The 20,627-nt window shown below is 50.7% G+C and overlaps 1 protein-coding gene and 1 long non-coding RNA gene across 2 annotated transcripts; both read right to left on the reverse strand.

Moving 5' to 3' along the window:
- Positions 1-10,594: 10,594 nt before the first annotated feature.
- On the reverse strand, positions 10,595-11,883 carry LOC130266215 (uncharacterized). Its single transcript, XR_008842770.1, has 2 exons — positions 11,006-11,883; positions 10,595-10,718 (listed from the first exon to the last, which is right to left on the reverse strand). It is a non-coding gene; the product is annotated as an uncharacterized LOC130266215 (long non-coding RNA).
- A 1,652-nt stretch (positions 11,884-13,535) lies between these two features.
- LOC130266153 (olfactory receptor 14C36-like) lies at positions 13,536-14,468 on the reverse strand. Its single transcript, XM_056515495.1, has one exon. The coding sequence runs from the start codon at positions 14,466-14,468 to the stop codon at positions 13,536-13,538; it is 933 nt and encodes a 310-aa protein (XP_056371470.1).
- Positions 14,469-20,627: the final 6,159 nt, after the last annotated feature.

The following is a 20,627-nucleotide window of genomic DNA, read 5'->3' on the forward strand; positions in this document are numbered from 1 at the left end:
CATTTGTCATAGAGGTCGGGAATACTTTGTTTCTCTCTTGCTGCCCCTTGTGCTGCTTATCCTTGTTTTTATATACACTTCAGTTAACAGCCCCAGCTGCTCTGCTTTGCAGGCCCTTGAGGAAGGGATGGGCTTACGGGTGGGAAAGGTGGGGTTTTTCCCACCCCTGGAGAGGTTTCATTCTTGACTGGAGTGGTCAGACCCTCCCCAGGCCCATGAAACAGTGATAACCTTTGGCGCTTTTTCTTGCTTCCAGGTCTTGTTTGGAACTGACTTTCATGCAATTGTTCTTTGTTTTTTCCAGGAAGATTGCACCCGGTGCCTGGACCGGGTGGGGAAGTGCCGGCACCGTCCGTGGATCCCGTCCAGTGCCGGCGCTACCCCGGGGGGCCACGGTGTGCGGGGACATCCCCTTCAGGAAGGACGAGGGCCTCGTGTGGGATCAGCTCCTCTCCTGGCAGCAGGTCTCCAGAGGTGGGTACCTGGTTCCACAGCACAGGTGGCACAAGGGCTCGGGGCAGAGGGCAGCAGGCACACGAGAATCTTGCTCTTGCAGCTGCTGAGGAGGTTGCTGTGCCGTGCTTAAGCAGAAGAGGTGGATCGTGGCCTGCCATGCTGCTCTCCTCTAAAAATGTGAGCATGGCTTGGGAGGTTTGGGCTCTGAGCACAGCCAGCAGCCTGGCCCTCGCACAGGCCGTGGTGGGACACGGGGGACAGGAGCCTGCTGCGACTGACCGTGGCTTTCTGGTTTCTCTCCCCAGGCTACCAGCACCTCATGCCATGGAAACGGCACCGCTCGGCTGCCAGTCTGGGAGGGCTGGAGGGCGGCGGGTGTTCACTTGCTGTCAAAAATAAATATTTTTTCTTGTCATTATCATCATCTTCATCTGAGTGTTTCTTTCATCCTTTTCCAAGCTTTTGGCCTCCCTTTCACAGATACCTTTTTTGTCCTTCCTCAGCCACTTGCTGGCATTTGGGATGGTGGGGATTAAGCAAAATGAAAAATTCAGCAGCAGCTCCTGTTGCCAACTGCAGCAGCCCCTTCAAGGACCCTGAGCTTCCAGCAAGGTCTGCGTGTGCCTTGCAAAAGGGAGTGGCTTGCAGGGATAGAGCTGTCAACCCACTGCAAAAGTTGGGAGGAAATCAGAAGCAGCAAAATGCCATTTTGGCTCAAAGGCTGCCCAGTTTCTTCATGTTTTCCTTCTACTCCAAGATAGGCAGGCAGGGCTGGACTCCAGCAAGGTTCAAGTTCTTGGTGCTCCCTGGCATCAAAGGGATCAAGTAAAGTCTTGTATGCACTGATTCCTACTGAAGGAAGAAAGGAGATGTCGCAAGATAGGACATTCTTCTTTTCTCCTTTGTCTCCCCAGGAGACCCTCGGACAGAGAAATGCCCACATGGGCTTTATGTGATCCTTCCCAGCCAGCCCTTCACTGACTCCCAGGTCTCATGTGCTCCTCAGGCTTCACTGGCTCACTAAACTCAGAGGAGCTCTGGTAGGAGAAAATGCTGCCTGGTGTGGGGCTCTTTGATCCCTGTCTCATCTTGCTTCCATTTGTCCCACTCTTTCACCCATCTAAGAGACCAGAGGGTCCCCCACACTCCAGGGTACTGCACCAGATCGGGGACACATTCCCTGCTCCTGTCCTTGGTGGCCTCGGGGAGGCTCCAGTGCCCTCCGTGTGTGCAGGACAGCTGCTGCAGCACGGCTGCGCCTGTGTGCCAGCAGCGCCCGAGGAGCAGCTGCACAAGTGCAGAGCCTGAAGCACAATCCCCAGAGATACAAATGAGAGCTGGGATTTCAGGGGCTGGCAGCAGAAGCTAAATCCATCTGCTCGCTGCCATTCCTAGCCATGGCCACGCTGATGCAGTCAGAAGAATTGCCCCTGCCCAGGAAGCTCTCAGGTAGAATACAGGAGCAAAAGCCACGTGTTTCTGAACTGCTAGCTGCCACTTCCTCAGGTGTTCCTGTAACAGAGTATGTGTAAGACTTTGCTAATCAAACCTTGCTAAATTAGGGAACAGAGCCAAAAGACCACTGAAACTTGCTTAAGCTAGCAGAAAGATTATGTCTCAAATAACCACAAACATCCTGTATGTGCCCAGTTTTTGGATGTTTGCAAAAAAAAAAGATAGGAAAGAGTCAACCAACGGCTAAGAGAGGAAGACTACAGCCTTCCTCCCCACGACCACCAGCAGCCAAGAAAAGACCCCCAGCAACTGGTTGCGCATACGCAGATAGAACGTGAGAAGATGCTGAAAGGCACGTACACGGAAGAAGATATAAGTAAATGATGCACTGAAATGAAGTGGGGTGTGTGCCGTTGGTGGAGCAGAGACTCCCTGGATGCCCAGCGCTGATTTGCTTGCTGCCACTTGTTCAATAAATTTTTTATTTCCATCTATTGGAGTTGATCAATTTATTACAAATAACATTCCCTCCAATTACTAAAGGATTTTGACTATTTTAACCATTTCAAAAATTTCTGTGTGTCCCTGTGAGCAAGTAAGTACCACAAACCCTTGAGGTACTACCAAGGCAGAACTTGTTCATTTCTGTTTTCCTGATGATTTTATCATCTCATCCAGACTCTAAAAGCAAGCCGATGCTGTAGACCAAAGACTGGCCTTGGAATCACAGGCACTTTCTGTGCCCTGGCTGTTTTTATCTGCTGCTCCACGGCCTTCGGCTGAGTGCGGGGAGGCCGGGCCTGGGCCCCTCAGGATGGCGCCGGGAGCGCCCGGGGCAGCGGGCAGGGCCGGCTCTGAGGGGCAGCACAGGCTGCATTTCCCCCGAGCGAGCGGCCAGCGGCGGGGAAAGGCGCGGCGAGAGGGGCAGGCACAAAGGCTCGGCTCTCTGGGAAGCGGCGGCCAGTCGCCAATTGCCGCTCCCGCAGCCGCTGTCGGGGCCGTGTCTCCTGCAGCCGCTGGCGCTGCACCTGCAGGGCCGCGTCCGGCTCTGCTGGGCTCCCTGCACGGCCGGCAAGGACAGGGACACGCTGCAGCTGGAGCCCAGCAGGGACACCCAGGGGCTGCCAGGGCTGGAGCAGCTCTCCTGCAAGGGAAGCCTGGCACAGCCGGGCTTCTTCAGCCTGGAAAAGAGACTTAGGCTTAGGCTTGACCCAACTGCGGCCTTCCAGCAATCTACAAGAAAGCTGGAGAGGGACTTTGTACAAGGGCAGGCAGAGAGAGCACATGGGAGAATGGATCCAAAGTCAAAGAGAGTAGCCTTAGATGAGAGATTCAGAAAAGAGACTTTCTGGGAGCACGCTGCCCAGAGGAGCTGTGCATGCCCCATCCCTGACAGTGTATGAGGCCAGGCTCAGGACAAATCAGTCTGGTACAAGGGGTCCCCAGGCACAGCACGGGGGTTGCAGCGATGTGATCTTCCAGGTCCCTTCCAAGCCAAAGCATGCCATGACTCCGTGATGCTGGGATACCTCCCCTCCTCATCCTCTGGCAGAAAAAGAAACTTGGCACCAAGTTCACATTGCAGACCATGTCTTTTGGCAGCCTGCAACTGTCTCAAAAGAGAATGAAAAGAGATGACAATACTGACACAATTTCTCTTTTCTACTTGAAATTTCAGTGCTCTTCTCCTGTCCACACCAGCAAAACTTTCGAAGAGGCAATTCTTCCCCACCAAATGCCTCATCTCACCCAAACAAAAAGCCACAAGCCAACATTCTTCTTTATTCCTTCATTGCTTTATTTAGTTCTTTCTCTAATAGGAAGTCGCTTCATTGTTTATTTCTTTCTTTGTTAGTTTTGTTCCGCGGGGCGCGCGGCAGCTCCTCCGTTGGGTTCGCGGAGGCCACGGAAGAACGGCCGCCCGCTCAGGCGGCTCCGCAGCAGCAGCAGGAGGGAGGGAGGCACGGAGGGAGGGAGGGAGGGGGAATACTTCTTCAGCCTGGTCAGACAAGCTGCTTTTGGGCGGGGCAGGGGCCCACGGAAGGAGAGATGGCCGAGGGCTGGGCAGGGCTGGCAGGGCCAGAGGCACCCAGGCCTTTGTGCCCTGGGCTGGGCAGCGCCTCTGCAGCCCCACAGAAGGAACTTTCCTTGCAGGGGCTGCACTTTGCTTCTGCCTCGGCCCTCCCTGAGGAGGCTGGCAGGGCTGCAGGTTGATGACATTTGTCCTTGCTGCCGCTCCCATCCCAGTGCCCCAGAACAGCCCCGAGCCACCCGTGAGGGACAGGCCCTGCTGGGCCAGGCCTGGACTCAGCCCTTGGCCTTTCTGCTGCCTCCAAGCAGCCCAGGCCTGGCTCAGCATTGCAGTTCCTGCTCTCAGCCTTTGGCTCCTGCAATCCTGGCCTCAAGGATCTGCTCTCACCACTCCCTGGGGAGCCTTTGGCAGTCCCTGCCCTCAGTGGGGCCAGTGATGCTCCAAGGGACTTGGAGTTTTACTTCTGACTTCTTGAGCAGCTTCAAAGTTCTCTTAGTGCCTAAAGGATCCTGGACTCAGCCGCAAATCTCCCCAAAGTGGAGGTCATTAAAATACAGAAAGATTACAGGAGCTCTTTGTCTTCCTTCGTCTTCATGTGTCAAGGAAGGAGATTTCAAAATGCACCTCATAATTTTTTTCTTTTTTAATCAAGGGCATAATATTTTCATTTTTCAGTTCAGGCTAGAGGGGACTTAAGTATTTCTTAAGTTATCTCGATGCTGAATGTCTCCTTAGGAGGTTTAGGCACAGACCAAGAATGAGCTTCTTGAAGCTGAGCCTATTTGGACAAACTACTCCTCATCCCCAACCTCACTGTGTCTGAAATTGGCCACGTAGGACCGAAATCCCAAAATATGTAAACAAAATTATGCATTTTTGTTTGTAAATAAAATGTATAAAAACAATTTATAATTAAAAGTGATAATAATAGTTAAAAGTACAATAATAGTTTTCTTTTTTAATATTATATTATTCTATAATTTATTGTCTTATACTTATGTAAAAAAATGATACATTTTTAGCAACCAAAAAAATGTTGGTTCATTGGTTCTAAGTAACACAATTCCCTTCATTAGTTAATTGACTAGTATTGCCTATTCATTTGTTTATTAGTTCTTTTTATACTCCTTTAATATTTTTTTAAAACATTTTCTCAGGCAGGGTAAACGGGGCCACTTTGGGGTCACTGGAGACATTTCTGGGGCAGTTTTGGGCCTGTGGAGGGAATTTAGAAAGAACTTGAGGGTCTGGAGGACACTTGGGGGAGCTGGGTGGGCACTCAGAGGGACACTAGGGAACAATGACGAAAACGTCAGGCACCGTGGGGAGCTCTTGGGGGTCCAGGGAGGCACTTGGAGGTCAGGGAGGGCGTCAGCCCCCCCCCCACACTCCCAGCAGTGCTGCCTCCTTTTGGACAAAACCAAATACTGCAGCCCCCTCCCCTGAGGAGTGCTGCACCCTTGTGGACACAGCCTGGTACTGCAACCCCCACCTGATCAGTGCTGCCTCCTTGTGGAGAAAGTCTGGTACAGCGGCCCCCCTCCCCCCCCTCCCAACTTAGCAGTGCTTTCCCCTTGTGGACCCTGCATGGTACTGCAGCCACCCCTTCCTGAGGAGTGATGCCCTCTTGTGGACACAGAAGAGTACTGCAGACTCCCCCTCATTCAGTGCTGTCCCCTTGTGGACAAAACCTGGCAATGCAGAACCCCTCTTCCCAAGCAGTGGTGCTCAATTTTGGACACAGACTGTAACTGCAGTCTTCCCCCCGAGCAGTTCTGTCCCCTTGTGGACACAGCATGGTACTGCAGTCCCCTGCTTCTGAACAGAGCTGCCCCCTTGTGGACAGAACATGGATCTGCAGCCCACCCCCCTTCTCCAAGCAGTGCTTCTCCATTGTGGACACAGCCTGGTACTGCAGCCCCCATCTTCTGAGCAGTGGTGCCCTCTTGTGGACATATACTGCAGCCGCCCCCTACTCCTAGCAGTGCTACTCCCTTATGGACAAAGCCTCTTACTGCCGCCTCCCCCCACGTCAGTGCTTCCCCCATGTGGACATAATCCGGTACTTCAGCACCCCCCTCCCCGAAGTAGTAGTGCCCAAATTTGGGCACAGACTGGTACCACAGCCTTCCCCCCAAGCAGTACTGCCACCCTGTGGGCACAGCATGGCACTGCAGCCCCCCTCCCTGAGCACTGCTGCATTCTTGTGCACACAGCATGGTACTGCAGCCTCCCCACCCGAACAGTCCTGCCCCCTTCTGGAAAAAACCAAGTACTGCAGCCTGCTTCCTGAGCCGTGCTGCCCCCTGTGGACACAGTTTGGTGCTCCAGCCCCCCATTCCAGGCAGTGCTGCCCTCTTGTGGACACAACCTGGTAATGCATCCCCCCCCGAAGAGTTCTGACCCCTTGTAGACACAGAATGATTTCCACCACCCCCACTACGCCCCTGTAAGAGTCCATCTAAGAGCCTCTCGTTTTTTCTTCCCAACGACCCTCGACTGAGGCCTAAAGAACTGCAGTTTAAAGGCGCTGGCCAGGGAAGAGAAGAATGCCAAGTGACTGTTCTCAGGTGGTGCTCATTCCAACAAGGGCCGGTCTGCTCCCACAGGTGTGAGAACAATGAACTGGTCACGGTGTGCTGCTCTTACGAAGGCTACTTGCTGCAGAACTGGTCACAAGGACTGTTGGTGTGCCTGGAGTCACAATGGTCTCCAGTATTCCATGAGGCCACACTGCAGAAAAGGGGACACGTGAATCCCTAAGTTTCCATTCAATCACTATGGTCTCTTGCATTCCATAAGAGCCTGCAGTGTCACTAGGGAGCCTTTGTGCCACATTTTTCCATTGTCACAATAGTGTCCTGTGCTCTATGAGGCTGCAGCATGAACCACTGGACCTTTGCTTCCATGTGATTGCATGGAGTTACAATGATCCGTGAGTCCCCGCTGTGTTTACAATTAACACTTGGTTCCCCAACATTCCATGGCATCACTGTGCTCTCCAGTGATTCACAAGGCTGTGCTTTGTCACAATGGGCACTTGCTTCCTCCAAGGCTGGACATGTGGTACCGGGTTTCCATTACGCTACACTTTATCACAATGGGGCCTTGGTTCTGTGAGAATCCATTGTGACACAATGTTGTCCTGAGTGCCAGGAGGATATCCTTTGTTACAGAGGAGCCTTGCTGGCATGAGCCTTGGATATGACCCAGTGGCACATAGGTTCCATGAGGCCCTGCTGTGTCCCAAAGAAACCTCTGGTCCATTTTTTTTAAATTGTGTCGCAATGGTCTCCAGTGTTCTGTTGAGGCCACAACATGAAACAGTAGGCATTTGCCTCCACGTGATTCCATGGTGTCACAATGATCTCCTGGCTTCCATGAGTCCCTACTTGTTTTAAAATTAACACTTGTTTCCCCAAGATTTCATGGTGTCTCTGTACTCTCCTATGATTAACGAGGCTGTGCTGGGTCACAATGGACACTTGCTTCCTCCAAGTCTGGACATGTCCCAGTGGAACCGGCTTTCCATCAGGCTGCGCTTTGTCACAATGGGGCCTTGGTTCCATAAGAATCCATTGTGTCACAATGTTCTCCTAAGTTTTATGAGAGCCGGACGTGCTGACAATTGAGCCCTGATTCCTTGAGGTTCCATTGCATCACAGTGGTCTCCTTGGTTCCATCAGGCCCAGCTTCCTCACAACAGAGCCTTGGTTCCATGGGATTCCAGTGCATCACAATGGTCTCTTTGATGCTATGAGGCCCTGCTGTGTCAGAGTGGAGCCTTTGTGCCATGCATTTCCATGAAGTCACAGTGGTCTCCAGTATTCCATGAGGCCCTGCTGTGTCACAGTGGAGCCTTTGTGCCATGCATTTCCATGAAGTCACAATGGTCTCCAGTATTCCATGAGGCCACACAGCAAAAAAGCGGACACGTGAATCCGTAAGTTTGCATTCCATCACTATGGTCTCTTGCATTCCATAAGACCCTGCAGCGTCACTAGGGAGCCTTTGTGCCACATTTTTCTGTTTTGTCACAACGGTCTCCTGTATGAAGCTGCAGCATGAATCAGTGGACATATGCTTCCACGTGATTGCACGGAGTTACAATGGTCTGTGAGTCCCCACTGTGTTTACAATTAACACTTGGTTCCCCAACATTCCATGGCATCACTGTGCTCTCCCGTGATTCACAAGGCTGTGCTTTGTCACAATGGGCACTTGCTTCCTCCAAGGCTGTGTTGCCTTTAGGAGCTGGAACAGAGATCACACAGAGTTAGGGGAAATAAGTAGGTATTTATTGAAAGGCTTTCAAAGGCCACACTCTGGCAGCAACAGTGCTACTCCCTGACCCTGCCTCGCCCGTGTCACTGCAAGGTGGATGCACAAGTGGGCTTGGTCACATAATTTCACATTTTTATAGACTTCAATCTATTTAAAGACAGGAGTCAACCATCCAATTAATGGTCTCAAATTGTTAGTTGTCCTCTTCCTCTTCTCCTGGCTGGCCTGCCCTCCTCTTCTCACGTTGTTTATACTTTGGGCCTGGAATTTGAAGAAACTGTCCTTGAGTCCATAGCTGGTATCAGACTGTTTCGCCTTTATCACCCTAAAGAACAACAGAAAGCATACCCAAGCAGAACAGAAAACTTGGATCTTAAGGCATCAATTTGAAGCTTCTAAATTTCACATTTCAATTTGCTTTGCCTTTGGAAAAAACACTTTTGGGCCCAGTGTGAACTGTGACCTTTTGACAGCAAAGTCCTGCTGCTTGCCAGCTTCTGATGTTACAGAATAAAATGGATGTGAATGTGTTAGGTTTTCTGAAGGAAAAACTGTATGTCAAACTCTATGTGTTTGCTTAGCTATGGGTCTAGTCCTGGCCTAGTAAAGCCGAGGCAGGGTGGCGTGTTGCAGGGAAAACTAGTCTGTGATGGGGTTGCCATCACCAGCAGAGTGAATGTGTCCTCTGGGGATTCCTCTGGAGACAAAATTATGCCCCAATAGTCTCTTAGTTCTTGCTAAAATATCCTAGAAAAGGCAGTGAAACTTCATATCTCCTTGCACACCCACTGTTTGAATAGGGGCATTTTTATCCATCCTCAAAGTCATTGCTCTTGCACACCAGCAACGTGAACATCCATGGACAGGAATGATGCCTGGTCCTCCTGCTGGTGCTTCAGAGTACTGCTAAGTGAAGATCTGGGTAGCTACCAATATCAACACTTGATCATCATTTCTTGCCCCTTCAGGATGTCCAGATGTCAGGGCTTTTTGTTTCAAAGCAGCATCAAAAACACCATCACTCTCTGGAGAAGAACAGTAAATGGGAAACAGCGACTGCCAGCATTGCAAGCGTGGGGAGAAACCTGAAGTGTCTTTGTATAAATATGAATGGGAAGAGTGTAATTGCCAAAGTCAAAGCTTCGTTAGGATAGCAGGATCAGTTCTTTACTGCATGCTTGCAACAAGATCATTTGGGACCTTCTTTTTGTATCTCATGCAGGAAAGGAGCTGTTAACAATCCCATGCTACATATCCCACATTGGGATATAGCTCTGTAGTGGTTCACCATGAAGCAGATTGCCTGCTTGGTCATTGCCAGCCCTGCTGACCCTGCAAGGGACCATAGTGCATCCCATGCCTGTTTTGCCTCCAAGAAAAGCTTGGCTTGCCGTATTAGTGTGGAATGAATAAAAGAGTAATAAAATGGACAATTAAATGGATCACTTTGGAGGATATGCTCATGCTTTCACATGACAGCCCTGTACCTCATGCTCCCAGTGCTTGTTACTCATCATCAAACATTTTAATTGAAAAACCTCAGCTCTCATGTTACATGTGAATAAAATTGCATCAGATCATGGAGAATTCTGCTGGCAGGAACAGGACAAAAGCCTTCCAGCACTCACTTGCTGTTGTCTTGGATTTCTGCAGCCCTGTGTGGAAAGCTGCTATAAGCAGAGTGTTTCGAGTTGGTTTTATGGCCTTTATGAAGGATGTGTGGAGCAGTATGCAGGGCTCTCCTAGCAGAAAACTGTTTGTTCAAGAGCAGGGCCATGGTACTGGCAGAAGCAGAGCAGCCTCACTCCAAGCCCAAGAGTCAGTGAGCTGAGCCGTGCCGGGGAGAAAAGACAGCAAGGGGCCCCAGCCCAGCTGTTTCACCTGCCTGACCCTTCTGACATCTCCTTTTTTCCTTCAGTTCCCTTATTGCAATCAGTGCATACAAGAGTTTACTTGATCCCTTTGATGTCGGAGAGCACCAAGAACTTGAACCTTGCTGAAGTCCAGCCCTGCCTGACTATCTTGGACTAGAAAGAAAACATGAAGAAACTGGGCAGCCTTTGAGCCAAAATGGCATTTTGCTGCTTCTGATTTCCTCCCAACTTTTGCAGTGGGTTGACAGCTCCATCCCTGCAAGCCACTCCCTTTTGCAAGGCACACACAGATCTTGGTAGAAGCTCAGGGTCCTTGAAGGGGCTGCTGCAGTTGGCAACAGAAGCCACTGCTGAATTTTTCACGTTGCTTAATCACCCCATCCCAAATGCCACCAAGTGGCTGAAGAAGGACAGAAAAAAGATTTCTGTGGAAGAAAGGAGGCCAAAAGCTTGGAAAAGGATGAAAGAAATGCTCCGACGATGATGATGATGATGATGATGATGATGATGACAAGAAAAAGATTTATTTTTGACAGCAAGTGAACACCCGCTGCCCTCCAGCCCTCCCAGACTGGCAGCCGAGCGGTGCCGTTTCCATGGCATGAGGTGCTGGTAGCCTGGGAAAAGAAACCAGAAAGCCACAGTCAGTCGCAGCAGGCTCCTGTCCCCCATGTCCCACCACGGCCTGTGCGAGGGCCAGGCTGCTGGCTGTGCTCAGAGCCCAAACCTCCCAAGCCATGCTCTCATTTTTAGAGGAGAGCAGCATGGCAGGCCACGATCCACCTCTTCTGCTTAAGCACGGCACAGCAACCTCCTCAGCAGCTGCAAGAGCAAGATTCTCGTGTGCCTGCTGCCCTCTGCCCCGAGCCCTTCTGCCACCTGTGCTGTGGAACCAGGTACCCACCTCTGGAGACCTGCTGCCAGGAGAGGAGCTGATCCCACACGAGACCCTCGTCCTTCCTGAAGGGGATGTCCCCACACACCGTGGCCCCCCGGGGTAGCGCCGGCACTGGACGGGATCCACGGACGGTGCTGGCGCTTCCCCACCCAGTCCAGGCACCAGGTGCAATCTTCCTGGAAAAAACAAAGAACAATTGCATGAAAGTCAGTTCCAAACAAGACTTGGAAACAAGAAAAAGCGCCAAAGGTTATCACTGTTTCATGGGCCTGGGGAGGGTCTGACCACTCCAGTCGAGCCTCTCCAGGGGTGGGAAAAACCCCACCTTTCCCACCCGTAAGCCCATCCCTTCCTCAAGGGCCTGCAAAGCAGAGCAGCTGGGGCTGTTAACTGAAGTGTATATTAAAACAAGGACAAGCAGCACAAAGGGCAGCAAGAAAGAAACAAAGTATTCCCGATCCCTATGACAAATGCAATCGTTCTGTGTGGGACAGGGATAAAAACGAATCTGTCTTTGTGGCACATCCATGTGTTAGTACTACTTGTTATGATCACAAAGGGGTTTTTTTTGGAATTTGTGTTGTGAATTGAGTAAAGAGGAATTTAGGATTTAAGGAGCGAGCTCCTTATCCTAACAGGAATTAATTTTGTCCTAGATATAAACATTTCTTTGAAAAAGATGAGAATGAAAAAGGGCCCAATAAAAAAATTAGTTAAAAAACAAAAAGAAATAAAAAGGGATAAAGAAAAGATCAGAGGGAAAGAGTTAAAGGAACTAAATATGCTGTTTAAACAAATAAAAACAGCACTATCGTAACTGGGATTTGCCAACTTCAAATAAAAACCGTTTTATAGATTTGATGCAAAAATTGCCATAAAATCAGAATTAGAAGCTCATATAAGAAAACATAAAAATCAAAGTTATTGAGAATATAGAGAATACCAAGATGCAGTTTTTTAAAAGCATGAATCAGTATGACAAAAAAAGATAAATGGAGGATTGTTATATTAAATTGTAACTATATTAGCAAAATTGTTGCTTTATAATGAATAGAAAAATTATACGTAATTGTTACAAAGCAAAAAGGATAAAGGAAAGGGTTAAACAAAGCAGATAGAATTATCCTCCAGATGTTTGGTGGAAGTGAGGATAGTAAGAGTATAGGTCTAAGAACAGCATCTAGAAATAAAACTTTCGACCTTGAATTGGGCCAATTGGGACCATTCCAGGCACTAGACATGGACTAAGGCCTGTTGTGGAAACATATATTTAATTATATAACTTTAAGCTCAGTGCGCCTGCGCTACCTGCGAGGTCAAACAGCGAACACTGAGGAAGACCCAGAGCCTTCATTGGAAACAAGACCCCCGGAAGGAGAGAGACCCCCGACCGCTGGTGACGCATGTGCAACACAGCATGGTGACAGAGATTTTAGGAATAGAAACAAGGAGGAGCTTTCTAGAAGATTCTGTATTAATATGTATTAGTAAACAGTATATAAGTGAGATTTTCAGCTTGACTGATTTGGTACTGTGTGAGAGGAAGGGCCCTGCCCGTACCCCCGGTCGGGGTATCCCCCTGTTGGTTATGCTTTATTCAAACACCAAACCTCAATTATATACTATATTACTGCCAAATTTTGTATCTATGTCACTAATATATTTTGATTTATTCATTTATAAAAAATTGCTGTTATTAATAAGTTACTGCTAAATTTAATCTTGTTGTTTTGATTAATTGGAAAAATCAAACATATACATTTATAAAAATCCCCACAGTGGATTTGGGGCTGAGTCCAGAACCCTTTAGACATTGAGAGGAGGTTAAAGAAGCTGCTCAAGGAGTCAGAAGTAAAACTCCAAGTCCCTTGGAGAATCACTGGCCCCACAGAGGGCAGGGACTGCCAAAGTCTCCCCAGGGACTGGTGACAGCAGATCCTTGAGGCCAGGATTGCAGGAGCCAAAGGCTGAGAGCAGGAACTGCAATGCTGAGCAAGGCCTGGGCTGCTTGGAGGCAGCAGAAAGGCCAAAGTCCTATCCCTCACGGGTGGCTTCGGGCTGTTCCTGGGGCAGTGGGATGGCAGGGGCAGCAAGGACAAATGTCATCACCCTGCAGCCCTGCCAGCCTGCTCAGGGAGGGCTGAGGCAGAAGCAAAGTGCAGCCCCTGTAAGGAAAGTTCCTTCTGTGGGGCTCCAGAGGCGCTGCCCAGCCCAGGGCACAAAGGCCTGGGTGCCTCTGGCCCTGCCAGCCCTGCCCAGCCCTGCCCAGCCCTTGGCCATCTCTCCTGCAGCCTGTGCCCCTGTGCATGCTGCTCCTCTGCCCTGGCCAGCTGCAAACGCCCATCTCTTTGACACAGTCTATGGCCACAGGGAAGGTGAAGTGAAACCAAAGGAGAAATGGCACAAACAATGACATTTCTTTGTGGACAGTATTTAAAAAAGGTAAAACAAGGTAAAAGAACCTCCATAATGAAACCAACAAGAAGTATCAAAGAAGACTTTTATTACAAGTAATTTACAGAAATTGGCCAGCAGTTTAATGTTCTTGAAATTGTCTAGTCATCAGTCTCCACACTGCAGCCTTGAGCTCCTGGTTCCGCAGGCTGTAGATGAGGGGATTCAGGGCTGGAGGCACCATCGAGTACAGAACTGATAGTGACAGGTCCAGGGATGGGGAGGAAATGGAAGGGGGCTTCAGGTTGACAAAAAAGCCAGTGCTGAGGAACAGGGAGAGCACAGCCAAGTGAGGGAGGCAGGTGGAAAAGGCTTTGTGCCGTCCCTGCTCAGAGGGGATCCTCAGCACAGCCCTGAAGATCTGCACATAGGAGAAAACAATGAACACAAAACAACCGACTCCTAAACAGACACTCACTGCCATGAGCCCAAGTTCCCTGAGGTAGGATTTAGAGCAGGAGAGCTTGAGGATCTGTGGGATTTCACAGAAGAACTGGCCCAGGGCATTGCCATGGCACAAGGGCAGGGAAAATGTATTGGATGTGTGCAGCAGAGCATGGAGAAAGCCACTGGCCCAGGCAGCTGCTGCCATGTGGGCACAAGCTCTGCTGCTCAGGAGGGTCCCGTAGTGCAGGGGTTTGCAGATGGACACGTAGCGGTCATAGCACATGATGGTCAGGAGAAAATACTCTGCTGAAATGAAGACTACAAAGAAAAAAACCTGAGCAGCACATCCTGTGTAGGAGATGTTCCTGGTGTCCCAGAGGGAATTGTGCATGGCTTTGGGCACAGTGGTGCAGATGCAGCCCAGGTCAGTGAGGCCCAGGTTGAGCAGGAAGAAGAACATGGGGGTGTGCAGGTGGTGGCCGCAGGCTACGGCGCTGATGATGAGGCCATTGCCCAGGAGGGCAGCCAGGGAGATGCCCAGGAAGAGGCAGAAGTGCAGGAGCTGCAGCTGCCGCGTGTCTGCCAGTGCCAGCAGGAGGAAGTGGCTGATGGAGCTGCTGTTGGACATTTTGTCACTCTGGGCATTGTGCACTGTTGAAAGAAGACATTGATACACTAGAAGAGAGTTCCTTGAGTCAATCTTACGTTTTTTTCTGACTAGATTACTCAAAAATGCTTCTCTTTCTTTGAAGAAATCTCACTTCTTTTTTTTTTTCTTTTTTTTTTTTTTTTTTTCTTTAATTTTTAAGTTGGAGGTTTTGCTCTTAACGTATTGCTCCTTTCATTGAAGCGGCAGAAATCTTCTTTCAGCATTGGTCTCAGCCTGAACACCGGGGAGCCCAGAGGGAAAACAGGGCTCCCATTCCCAGAGCAGTCACACCTGCGGGTCCCACACAGCTGGCACTTGGTACTGCAAAAATAAAGAGGACTCTTTGAAGGGTCCGGTTTCAAAGTGAGTTTCTCTGAACCCTTCTCTCTTTCTCTAGGCACCTGAAGAGGGAAGGAATCCAGGTTTGGTCTGGCTCTCTGCTGCCTAGAGTTGTGCCTACTGGGAGGTGTTTCTCTATATCCAAGGCTTGTCCCTGCCAGTGCTGCCAGAGCCCAGCCCTACCCTGGTGGCTCAGCTCTGCCCTTCACACCCTTCCCAGCACAGGGCACTGCCCAGGGGCATCTCCCTGGAAGAAGGGCCTGAAGGACAACTCAGACAAACTGAGATGCTGCAAGTCAAGGTGCTGCTGCTGCTCTCTGTAGGCAGAGGAGGGTGAGCAGGCACTTTGTGAGGGAGATGTGAGGCAGATCTGCTGATGCCCAGTGGGACAGTGCAGGAGTCTCAGTGACACAGACACACCTGGCAGCCCTTTCCCTTCCCTTTGGAGAAAGCTGAGAGCAGCCCTGGCCATGCAGCACCTTCTGCACAGCAGGAGGAATCTGCCCTGATGGGGATTGCTCCCTCCACCTCTAACTTCTCCCCACAGTCCATGGGGAGCTGCCAGGCAGACTGAGAGCTGTCCCTGGCAGGTGGCACATGCCCTGGGCTGGCCAAGAACCCTCAGAGCTGCAGGAGCTGCTCTGCAGGACAGCCCTGGGCAGCCCTGGGCAGCCCTGCCTGCAGCCCCAGCTTCAGCCCCTGCAGCCGTCCCTGGCAGCAGGAGCCATCCTGCCCTGTCCCTCTGATGGTGCCCAGGGCAGCCCCGCTCTGTAGCACATCCTCCTCGTCCTCCTGTGCCTCAGAGAAACAGAAGAGTCTTCCTGACACATCCCCCAGGCTGTGGGGTGTGCTGGCTCCAGGAGATTCCCTCCAGGAGCACACCAGACATTGCCCTGCACCCACAGACTCACCATGCACTGAGCACTGTGAAGATGTTTCCCCAAGCGAAATCTCAGCTCGATGTTTTCCCAGTCCTGATTGCTTTTAGCCTGTCTGTGCCTGCCTCCTGTCCCCTCAGTGCCTGCAGGCAGTGCCCTCAGCCCTGCTGGGCTGGGAGAGGAACTGCTCCTCAGCAGAGATGTCTTTTTGAAGCTCTTCTTGGTTTACCTTGGGAGCTGCCTCTGTGCCAGGAGCTGGGCCCAGCTCAGCAGCACAGACACAGCACAAGGATTTTAATGACCCTCTCAGGGCTTTGCTGCTGTTTACATCAGACTCAGCCCCTGAGAGTGTGTTCAAAAAACTTCTCAAGAACTCAAAATTGAAACTCCAAATGTTCTTGAAATTTTAATAGCTCCCACTGAGGGACATGACTGAGAAATTGTCCCCAGGTTCCAGTTAGAGCAAAACACGGGTTGCACTGATGACAGCTGGGGACAAACAAGGGTAAGGTGTCTCTGGTGCTGAGCAAACCTGGATGTATTTCAGGAATGCAAAGGGCCAAGGGCTGAGCCCCAGCCCCTGGCAAGGCAGATCCTGTCCCTCCCTCATTTCTCAGGGCTCTTCCCGGGCACTGGGCTCTGGGGATATGCAATGCCAAGGGCAGGACCATGGGGCCAGGCTACTGAGCAGGGACAAGGAGGCAATGAGGCCCCAGCACAGCAAGGCTCGCTTGTCCCCTGCTCCCTCAGGCCCAGGGCCAGCAGCCATGGCCCAAGTGCTGCAGCAGTTGGCTCTGGCAGGGCCTTTCAGCTGCGGCCCATCCCTGTGCCCTCTGCAGCCCAGGCTGTCCTACGATGTCCATGCCCTGCACCTCTGTCCCTGCAGGCTGTCGTCATCCCCCGGCTGCCCCACCTCGCTGGCCCTTCCTTTGCTGACAGCTCTGCGTCCTGCCTGCCTCTGCCGGGCCACACAAAGCCTTGGATGGCTGACTTTCTTTCTCCAGCTGTTCTCTACTATGTCAAAAGGATCCACCATCTCTGAAACCACCCTTCCATCCCTCCCAGGGCTTTCCCCTGCTGTCCTCAGTCTCCACCCCACTGAGCACAGAGCTCCTTTTTCCCTATATAGTGGTCATGTGCTTGAGGCCTCCAAACCCCATGTTTTGAAATTTGTGGGCCCTCTCCAACATGCTGGCAAATGAAAACATTCTGCTCATGGTCTATGAATATCACCAGAGGACAAGGCAGCCAGACCTGTGTGTCCTGGATACTTTTGTCTGCTGCACTCCTTGAATAGATGGAATTTTGGAGGTAGAACCCCAGTTTTGGCTGTTGAAACCGAAGTGAGAAGGGCAATTCTTTTCCACAGGAGGAAATGCACTCAATGTTTGGTGCAAGATGAGAGACAGCCCACAGGAGGCCATGGCCAGACAGAGTAGTCTGTCCTGGCAGATTTTGGCTGAAAGCAACCCTTGGATATAGGGAGTTTTGGAGATGGAACCCAAATTTTGGCCATTTCTGCATTGAAAAATAGGATGGTTCTTTTCTATAGGTAGGGAATCATAGAGGCCAAGTATTTCAAAAGCAGAAGGCAGATGAGAGGTGGCTCCTGAGAGGCCAAGCCAGCTAGACCTGTTTGTCCTGACAGCTTTAATCATGGAGAAATCTTTGGATATACAGAATTTGGAGCGCTGAGTCTCAATTTTGACCACGGACACTTTGACAAGAAGGACAGTTCCTTTCCATTGGAAGGAAAGCACTGAGCCCCAGTGTTTCAAAAGAATGTGAGAGGCGGCCCCAAGAGGCCCAGGGCAGCCAGACCTGTCTATTGTGGCAGCTTTCACTTGGGAGCAATCCTTGGAGGTACGGACTTTTGGAGGTGGAATCCTACTTTGGGCCATGGTCGCCTGGTCAAGATGGATGTTTTTTTCCAGAGGAAAGAAAAGTGTGATGTCTAAGTGTTTTAGAAGAAGATGAGAGGCAGCCACCCTTGGGCCAACCCAGTCAGACCTGTCTCTCCTGACATCTTTCACCTGGGGGCTATCCTTGGACATAGGGAGCTTTGGAGGTGGAATCTCAATTTTGGTTGTGGGTGCCTGGAATGAAAGAAGAGTTCTTTTTATTATGAAAGCACAGAGCCCCAGTGTTTTCACAGGCAGATGAGAGCCAGGCCTCAGGAAGCCAAGGCCAGCCAGACTTGTCAGTCATGGCAGCTTTTGTCTGGGAGCTGTCCTTGGATCTAGGGAATTCTGGAGGTGGATTCTGGCCCAGTTTTGGTCATGGGCACCTGGAGGACAAGAATGGTTCATTTCCATAGGAAGGAAAGCACAGACCTCATGTTTCAGTAGCAGATGAGAAGCCACCATCAACATGCCAAGGTCATCCAGACCTGTCAGGTGGCCCTCAAGAGGCCCAGCCAGCCAGATTTGTTCAGTGTTCCCTTGGTTCCCTGGGCCCCACAGTGTCACAATGTTCTCCTTGATTCCATGAGTCCCTGCAGTGTCACAATATTCTCCTTGCTTCTGTGGTAGATCTCAGCCCACTGTTCCCCCCTCCTGGCTCGGCCATGGCTCGGCTTCATCAGCTGCTGGGAGCAGCCTGGGGTCGCCGAGCTCTCACAGGCGCCCGCGCGGCCTGAGGGGAGGCAGCTGAGTGCTGCTCTGGGCTGCATTTGGGGGTTTTTAGGATGGACGTTGGGAGTAACTGTGGGGATTTTGGGCTGGAGTTTTGAGTATTTGAGGCAGAATTTGGGCATTTTGGGGTTTCTGGGATAAGCCAGGGACTATTACAGGATACGTGGATTGCATCCATTTGGTCTCCTCGTTGACTGGTTGCGATTGCAGATCCGCAAAGCACCACCTCAGCTTGATCAGCTCAGCTGGGAGGGGGCACAGAGTTGCCCACATTTCCTCCATGGTCTCCCAGCATTCCTGGAACCCCAAAAATGAGCTCAGAGACCACAAAAACTGAGCTCAGGAAGACCCAAAACCCGAAGTCCACCTCAAAATGGCCCTATAATTCCCTCTCAATGACAAAAAACCCCAAACTTTGAGTCCCACAGCCCCAAAAATTCCCTCAGGACCCCCCCCCCACTTCCTCCTGACCCCCCAAAAATCCCCAAATTCCCCCTAGCGTCCCCCCAAATTTCTCCAAAATCCTTCCAGAACCCCCCAAAATCCCCAGATTTCCCCCAAATCCCCCAAGGATCACCCTAAACTCCACAAATCCTCCCAGAATCTCCCCCAAAATTTCCCCAAATGCCCCAAAAATCCCCCAAATCCACCAGAGTCCCTTTAAAGTCTTCCTGAAAATCCCCCCCAGAACCCCTCAGAATCACCAAATTCCACCAAAATCTTCCCCCCACATTCCCAAATTACCCCCAAATTTCTCCAGGACCCCACCAAATCCCCCCAAAATCCCCCCCAAAATCTACACCCCCTACCTGGATATGAATCATCTGGGAGGGCGAGACCCTACGGGACTCATCGCCGCTTTCCAGAACCTTTCTGCAGAGGGGGAGGGTCTGAGGTCACGCCACAAGTCCCCAAAACATGCCACTCTGGGAACACCAAAATTCCCCAAATCCCCTCAAATCTCCTCCAAATTCCCCCAGAATCCCTTCAGGAATGACAAAATCCCCCCAGAATGCCCCAAATCCCCCAAAATCCCTTTTGGGACCAGAAAATCTCCCCAGCGACCCTGAAAATCCCATGTAGACCCCCCAAAATCCCCTCAGGTTTCCAAAATTTCCTTCAGGGACCCCCAAAATTCTCTTAGGATTCCAAAATTTCCATCAGCAACCCCAAAATCTGCCAAAATCCCCACAGGATTTCAAAATTCCCATCAGGACTCCCAAAATCCTCTCAGGGACATCCCCAAAATCCTCCCCAAGTTTCCCAAAAATTCCCAAACCCCCAAAAATTTCCCCTCAGCACCCCCAAATCCACCCCTGGGACTCCCCACGTTCCCCAAAAATTCCCCAAATCCTCTCAGGATTTCCCAAAAATCCCTTTAGGTCATGCCCATATTACTTCATCAGGCTGACTGTTGATGACAACTCCTGCTGGCTCTGCAGAGCAGCAGGTTCCATGTCGGAGATCATGCCATTAAATCCCAGCCAGAAATTCCAGGAATCCCTTTCTACCAGCAGAGAGGTCTCTGGGAGGGAAAATGGGGGGTCAGGGACCCCAAAATTGTGGTTTGGGGGGGTCAGGGGATCCCAGAAATGGAGTGTGGGGACCCCAAAATTGTGGTTTGGGATAGGAACCGTTCTGCAGATCCCGTTTTTCCAGCCTCACTCACCAGGCCTGATGGACATTTCCAGCCCCTGAAGAACTGCTTCATTCAGGTTCATCAGGTTGAGCTTCACCTGCTCCAGCTCATTGCACAGCGCTCTCTCACTGCGCCAAGTGGAAGCTGTGGTCTGCAAAACACCAGCAGCAAAGACTTGACCTCAAATCCGAGCAAATTCACCCCAAAATCCTCCCGACTTCACCCCAAAATTCACCGGAATCAACCCCTCAAAATCTCACAGATCTTCCCTGAAATTATCCCAAGTATCCTCACTTACCCAGAACTCCCAAAGTTTGGGGCAAACCCCAGAAAAAAGCCAAAATCTTCCCACAAAGGTTGAGGCTCAGAAACTGGCAGCTGCACCAAGTTTGGGGACCCAAATTTTGGGGAATCCCCCAAATTTCCCACACCTAAACTTGAGGGACCCACAAAATTTTAAAAGAGGTTCCAAAACGACCCCAAAATTGCCCAAGACCCCTTAAAACCTCCCCCAAATAATAGGGACGTCCCAAAATTTGGAGAATGCCTCAAAATATCCCCAAAATCTGAGGGGATCCCCCAAAATTTTGAGTTCCCAACTGCAAATCTGAGACATTGAATTTAGAGACCCCCACCCCTCTCTGCCCAA

This window comes from Oenanthe melanoleuca, unplaced genomic scaffold (genome assembly GCF_029582105.1).
Source record: "Oenanthe melanoleuca isolate GR-GAL-2019-014 unplaced genomic scaffold, OMel1.0 S001, whole genome shotgun sequence".
Taxonomy (NCBI): Eukaryota; Metazoa; Chordata; class Aves; order Passeriformes; family Muscicapidae; genus Oenanthe; species Oenanthe melanoleuca.